We start from the raw sequence: 6,431 nt of genomic DNA, 5'->3' as shown, positions 1-6,431 counted from the left end.
AAGGCTTGGTCTTGAGTCTTCTTTAGAGAAGCTCCGCTCGAGATGACTGGGTGATGTGGCTGTGGGAGACGAAAGGCAGGAGAGCGAGAGAAAGAAGGCATAGAAGAAGAAGAAGAGGGACGAGAAGGAGAAGGAGAAGAAGAGGGACGAGAAGGAGAAGGAGAAGAAGAGGAACGAGAAGGGGAAGGAGAAGAAGAGGGAAGATGGCTAGATTGAAGGGGTGGTGAAGATGAGGGGAAGGAGTTCAATGGCGGAGAAAGAGGAGGAGGAGAAGAAGAAGAGGGAGAGATTAGCTTGGGAGGAGAGAAGGAAGAAGAAGAGAGCGACGAAGATGAAGGAAGTAAAAGACAAGGAAGAGAAGAGAGAGACGTCGAGGAAGAAGAATAGGGATAAGGAAAGAAAGGGAGAGGAAAGGCAGGAAGAGAATGAAGTGCAAAGACAGGCAAAGGTAAAAAAGAAGAAGATTGTGCCACACGATTCGTAGATGGAGATAAAGTCTTATCAAGGCAAGGCTCGACTGCTGACGAAGAATTCACACACGGACCACACGAAGAAGAACAAGAAGAAAAAGGAGAAGGAACAGAGGGAGGAGGAGAAGGAGAAGAAGAGGGATGGCTTTCTTTGGGGGAGTGCTCCAAGAGAAGTCGAGTGTCTCCCTCGCATGTAGTACATTCGGTACAGCAGGGAGAAGAGAAGGGAAGAGAAGTCTTGACGAATGCCCTCTGTTTATGAGAAGGAGAAGACGACGGGGAGTAGAACGAAGAGACAGGAAGAGAAGGAGGAGGAGGAGGAAAAGAAGAAGAAGAAGAGCTTGGCACCGAAACTGAGGGATTTTGCTGGGTGGTCTGGAGACCTTCATGTTTCTCAAGAGGAACGAAGGAAGAAGAAGAGGAAGAAGAAGAAGAAGGAGAGAACAACGCTGGTCGTGAGAGAGAGGAATACTTAGGAGGAGGAGAAGGAGAAGGAGGAGGAGTAAAACTTGACGGAGGGGTAGACGAAGAAGAAGGATGATGATGACGGTGAGGGAGAAGAGACGAGGAGAAGAAGGAAGAGCAACGAGAAAGACAGTGAGGATTTGATAGTGAGGAAGAACGACCAGACGAAGAAGAAGAAGAAGGACGTGATAGATTCTTGGTAGGGAGATGACTGCTCGAAGAAGAAGAAGTAGAATAAGGCTCGACCGAAGTACAGAGGGCGGTTTTGTCTCTTCGCTGAAGAAAAGAAGAAGAAGAAGGTCGAGCTTTCATGAGGAAGTGACGGTTGAACTGAGAAGGAGAGGGAGGAAGAGAATAATGGCAAGAGCCTTCTGTTTCATGTAAAGAGACTGATTCTCCTGACTGAGGAGGTATGACACTCTTCACTAATAACGAAGAAGAAGAAGAAGGAGGGGGTGCAAAGAGAACGATGTGTCTCGACCTGCGCCACTGTGAGGGAGGGGAGAGAGCTTGCGGAGGTGTAGGTGTATCCGATTGCTTCCACTCTCCTATGACTCCTCTCTCAGACTTTTTCTCTACATGGTGCGGATGAAGACTTGAGAGAGAAGAGAAAGAAGAACAAGAAGAGAAAGAAGAGGATTTATCTTTCTTTTCTTCTTCTTTCTTCTCAACCTCTCCATCCGTTGTCTCTCGAGGGCATCTGCCTTCTTCTGATCTTCTTATTCTTCTCAATCCATCATGCGAGCGAGAAGATGAAATCTCCTTCCTTTCTCTCTCGCTTCCGTTTCCTTCTTTTTCTCCCTCTTTTCGACGAGGAGAAGAAGAAGGAGAGAGCGAGGGAATCTTGACAAAAGGAAGAAGAGCTCCAGGAGGTGAGACCAGGAAAGAACTTCTCTCAGGAGGAAGATGAAGATAAGAAGAGTGGGGTCTAAGATAATGTCTATGAGAAGATTCTTTCTCCTGGAGAACGAATGAAGAAGGGGGGTATGAACAGCTAGGTGGAGAGCTGAAGAGACAGGAGTTATCTCTTCTTACTCTATTTCTCTCAAGAGAAGTTATAGAGACAGAAGAAGAGGGAGGTCGCTTGCCTTTCTCTTCTTCTTTCTCTTCTTCTTCTTGCTCTTCTTTTCCGCTGCCTCCTTGATGTTGTTGGAGATGCTGCCGACTCTTTCCTTCTCGATCAGAAGGAGAGAGAAAGTCTGGAGAGAAGGAGAAGACTTTCACAGGGTGATGTACAGAAGATTCCACATATGTAGAGAAACTTCTGTTGTCGCTCTCTTCTCTATGCCTCTCAGGATGAAGATGACGAGGAGGAGGAGGAGGACGTAGGTTCTCTGGTTCCTGTGATGATGTGTACATACAGCCGAAAGCAGAAGAAGAAGATTGTTGAGGGGAGGGAGTGGTGAGAGGAAAGGAGGAGGAGGAAGGAGAAGAAGAAGAAGTGTGATGCTTTTGAGAGCTTGGTGTCGTTCTTAAGAAGGTTGGGGGGTGAAGGAAGGTGTCTCCACTTCTTTGAGAGGTAAGAAGGGTCTCCAAGAAATCTCTCTTTCCTCTCAATAGAATCACTTCTTCTCCTTCTTCATCTGCTTCTTCTTGTTGTTCTTTTCTCTCTCCACCGTCTTCTCTTTTCTCCCCAGTGTACATGATCTTCATAGGAGAACAAGAAGAAGAGAGAAGCATTCTGGGAAGTAGGGTTGTCTCCCTCTCACCTTGTTGGGTTCTCTGTAAGAAAGAAGAAGAAGAGGTGTCTTTCTTCTTCTTCAGTGTGAAATCTGAGACGGGAGAAATCTCTTTTTCTTTTCCAGTGACAGGAGTAGATGAGGGCGAAGAAGATAAAGAAGAAGGAGACGAGGAGAAAGAAATCGTTTGCTGAGAAGAAAGAGGGGCGACGGGAGGCGAGGTGTCAGCACGCACAGGATGGACATGTAGATGAGGTACGGAGATGACTCGATCCGTGATCCTTAGCAAGTCAGAAGTTCTTTCATTCTCTTTTCTTTCTTCTTCTTTTTCTTCCTTTCGCGTCTTTTTCATCTCTTCTCTAGTCTTAGCTCTTCTTTCTTCAAAAGGTGGGCCAGGATGGATAGAGTTTATATCTCTTCTCTTCTCTCTCTTTTCTTCTTCTTCGCTCTTGATCTTCTCTAGAGATATCTTCTCACTTCCTCCTTCTATGTTGCTTCTGCTTGTTCCTCTACCTCGCCTTTCTTCTTCGGTGTGGCTCTTGCTCCATCTTCCTTCCCTATCATCTCGAAGAAGAACACCAATCTTCTCTTGTTCTCTTCTTCTCCTCTGCCTAGCAAGGCTTCTTTCTCTCTTCGTCGCCTCATCCTCTTTCGTTCTTCTCCTTTCTTCTTCTTGTTCACCCCCCCGCTCTTCTTCCTTCTTCACCCTCTTTTCCTCCTCTTCAGATATCTTTTCTTTGTCTGCTTCTCTCTCCTTTTCTCTTTCCTGTCCTTCTTGGGCCTTTCTCTTCATTCCTTGCATCGAGGGCGGGTGTCGCTCGCGATGGTAGTAGTCACCTTTTGAAAGAAACTTTTCTTCATTCACTGCATGCGATCTTGTCCGCCCATCATCTTGTAAAACGTCTTTCCTCTTCACTGAGTGTAAGAGATTCTTCTTTCTTTCTTCTTGTTTCTTTCCAAGAGGAGTCATCTTTCTCTGAATCTCCTTTATCTCACTCTGGCGATGTAGATGAAGTACCGTCTCTATAGAACCAGAAGAAGAAGAAGAAGAGCAAGGAAGCTCTCCTAGCCGGCTACTTCTCTCTCTCTCTTCTTCTTCTTCTTCTTGTTTCTTCGGACGCCTTCTATCTAACCTGCCAAAAGACTTCTCTCCTCTTCCTTCTTGTTTTGATGGGAGAGAGCGATGATTCCTAAGGCATTTGCCTATCCCCCTCCTCTTCTCTTCTTCTCTTGTTTCGAAAGAAGCGTGTTCTTTCGATCGTTGCTGGACTAAAGGCGCTGACGAGGAAGTTTTCTCAGATAAAGATGATGTCTTTCGCTCTCCACTCTTGAGAATCTTTCCTTCTTTCATACAGGTGTGAGGTGTATGTACGCTCTGTTGTTGACAGGATCGATTCACAAGTCGATGCCCGTTCAATCGATGTGAAGAGATGGTAGAAGAAGAAGAAGAAAGGGGAGTAGATTTTCGGAGCTTGCTTTTCTCTTTAGACTGGTGTGTATTCGAAGGCCTCTGAGGTGATGGAAGAGTAGACGGCTTGTAAGAGGAACGGGGAAAGGGGGGAGGGAGAGAAGAAGAACGGGAAAGGGAAGGAGAAGAGGAGAAAGGTGGGAGAAGGAGGCGAGTTCTATTCTTTGGAGAGACTTTCTTGAAGCACGATAGGTGACAAGCAGAAATAGAAGAAGAAGAACAAGGGTGAGGAGAAGAAGAAGAAGGGGCAAGATGATCTCCAGGGTGACGAGGAGGAAGAGGAAAAGAAGAAGATGTTGTTGATATAGCTTGGAAAGAAGAAGAAGAAGAACAAGAAAGACGATGAGTTTTGGATGGGGAAGTTTTTCTCACAAGAGAGAAAGAAGAAGAAGCAGAAGGTGGAAGGCGAGAAGAAGAAGAAGAAGAGGAAGAGAGAGAAGGAAGAAGAAGAAGAGCTTGACGATGAGGCTGAAGAGGTTTAGTGGCAGTAAGAGCAGGTCTTGTCCCTAGTGTAGAGTTTCTATTGTGGTCGATTGCTGGGCGAGTTGCTTGTCGTCTATCACCTTTCAGCTCACGGAAAATTAGAGAAGAAGAAGAATGAAGTCGATGAGAGGAGGAGGAAGAAGAAGAAGGAGAGGAAGTATGAAGATGAGGAAGACGTGTTTGGCTCTCTCTTTCTCTTAGAGAAGAAGGAGATGTTTCTTGTCTATGGTGCTGCCGAGGTGTCTCGACAGTCGTCTTTCGATCGTTCGTGTCTCTTTTTTTCTCTTCGTTTCTTTTCTTCTCTCCTTTCTGTTGGATTTCTTCTTCTTTCTTCGTCTCAACTGCCAATTCTTTAGCTTCTTCATTCTTCTTACGCCCCTCTTCTTCTTCGTTGTGCCCCCCACACCCCTCTTTCCTCTGAGCTTTCTTCACCTGAGAGAAGCCTTTCTTCTCTTTGTGCGGTGTCTCTCGAGAATGAAGAAGAGGGAGAAGCAGATTTCCTTCACTTGTAGGTTTTCTTTCTTTCTCTTCTTGAAGAACCCCCGACGTCTTTCCACTTCTTTTCTTCTTCTCCTCTAAGAGATCTCTTTCTTTCTCGAAGGTCATTCCTACGCATGGCGATTCCAATAATGGCGGTGTTAGCGAAGAAAGTCCTGCCCCTCTTATGCCTTTGAAGGAGTTTCTCTCTTCCCGTTCTTCCTCTCTCTCTTGTTCTCCTTCTCTCTCTTGTTCTTCTTCTCCTTCTTTTCTTCCACCACCCTGGGGCTGTACTTTCTCCTCTTCTCTCTCGTGGGGGAATTCTCTCTTCTTCTTCTTTTCTGTATCTTTGGCCTTCTTGACACCTTCAACACACAACTCTTTTTCTTCATCTTCTCCCTTCTTTTTCTCCTCTTCTTCTCCTTTGTCATGTCTTTTGCTTTCTTCTTCTTGTTGTCGTTGCTTCTTCTTCTTCCTTCGAACATCTCCTTCTCCTTCTTCTTCTTCATCTGGACTCTTCTTCTTTTCTTCTTCTTCCTCCCCCGTGTGATCGTAGTAGATACTCCCCTGAGTTGCCTTGACGTCGAGATTCCCGTCCTCCTCTTTGTTGCACTTCTTTCCATGTTCTTCATGTCCTTCTCTCCTTACTTGTTTCTTTCCTTCATTTCTTCTCTCTTTCTCCTTCTTCCTCTTCTCTTCCTCGACTGTCTTCTCGATCTCCTTTCTCTCCGTTCTCTCCGTCATTCGTCTTCCTTGTTCTTCTTTACCTCCACAAGCTCCTTCTTTGAGAGAAGACTCGCTCTTTTCAGATTTCTCTTCACTGTCTGCATCCCCTCCTCCACTTTCTTCTTCTTCTTTCTCTTTGTGTCTTCTCTTGCTTCTCTGTCTTGTCTCTTCTTCATCTTCAAGTGTGAAATCTAAAAGACACTTCGAGACGTCAGTCGGTTCTCTCACAACGCCATGCAGCAGCTCGGAAGGTCTAAGAGAAAGAATGAGAGATGAAGCGAAAACAGAAGAAGAAGAGATAGGAAGTTTATGTACACTAGGAGAAGGATGAGGCTCACCTGAGGTGGAAATTGTGCATGTATTCTTCTCTTTGTTGTTTGCGCTATCTGTTCTACTTTCACGGAGAGAGACAAGAGAAGAAGAAGAAAAAGGAGGAGGAGAAGAAGAAGAGATACGTGAGGAACTGGGCAAGCGTCTTCGAGCCTTTTGTTCTCCATGACACGTCTTTTGCTTGAGATTCTCTTCCTCTTTCTCTTTCTCATTCTTCTTCTTTCTCTTTTTCTCCTCTTTCTCTTCTCTTGTTTCTCTAGGGGTGGCTGTCCAATCTACGGAATGAAGGAAATGAGCGCTCGGGGAGAAGGAGGATGATTCGTAGCCCTTAGA

The 6,431-nt window shown here is 45.6% G+C and overlaps 1 protein-coding gene across 1 annotated transcript; it reads left to right on the top strand.

Moving 5' to 3' along the window:
• Positions 1-1,529: 1,529 nt before the first annotated feature.
• On the top strand, positions 1,530-2,808 carry CSUI_003529 (uncharacterized protein; the record flags this gene model as incomplete). Its single annotated transcript, XM_068063725.1, has 2 exons — positions 1,530-1,807; positions 2,573-2,808. Coding segments are annotated over 2 exons (513 nt in total), but the record flags the coding sequence as incomplete, so codon positions are not given.
• Between the last annotated feature and the right edge of the window lie 3,623 nt (positions 2,809-6,431).

The sequence above is a fragment of the Cystoisospora suis genome, assembly GCF_002600585.1.
Source record: "Cystoisospora suis strain Wien I chromosome Unknown contig_1593, whole genome shotgun sequence".
Classification (NCBI taxonomy): Eukaryota; Apicomplexa; class Conoidasida; order Eucoccidiorida; family Sarcocystidae; genus Cystoisospora; species Cystoisospora suis.
This window is presented reverse-complemented; position numbering and strand designations above follow the sequence as displayed.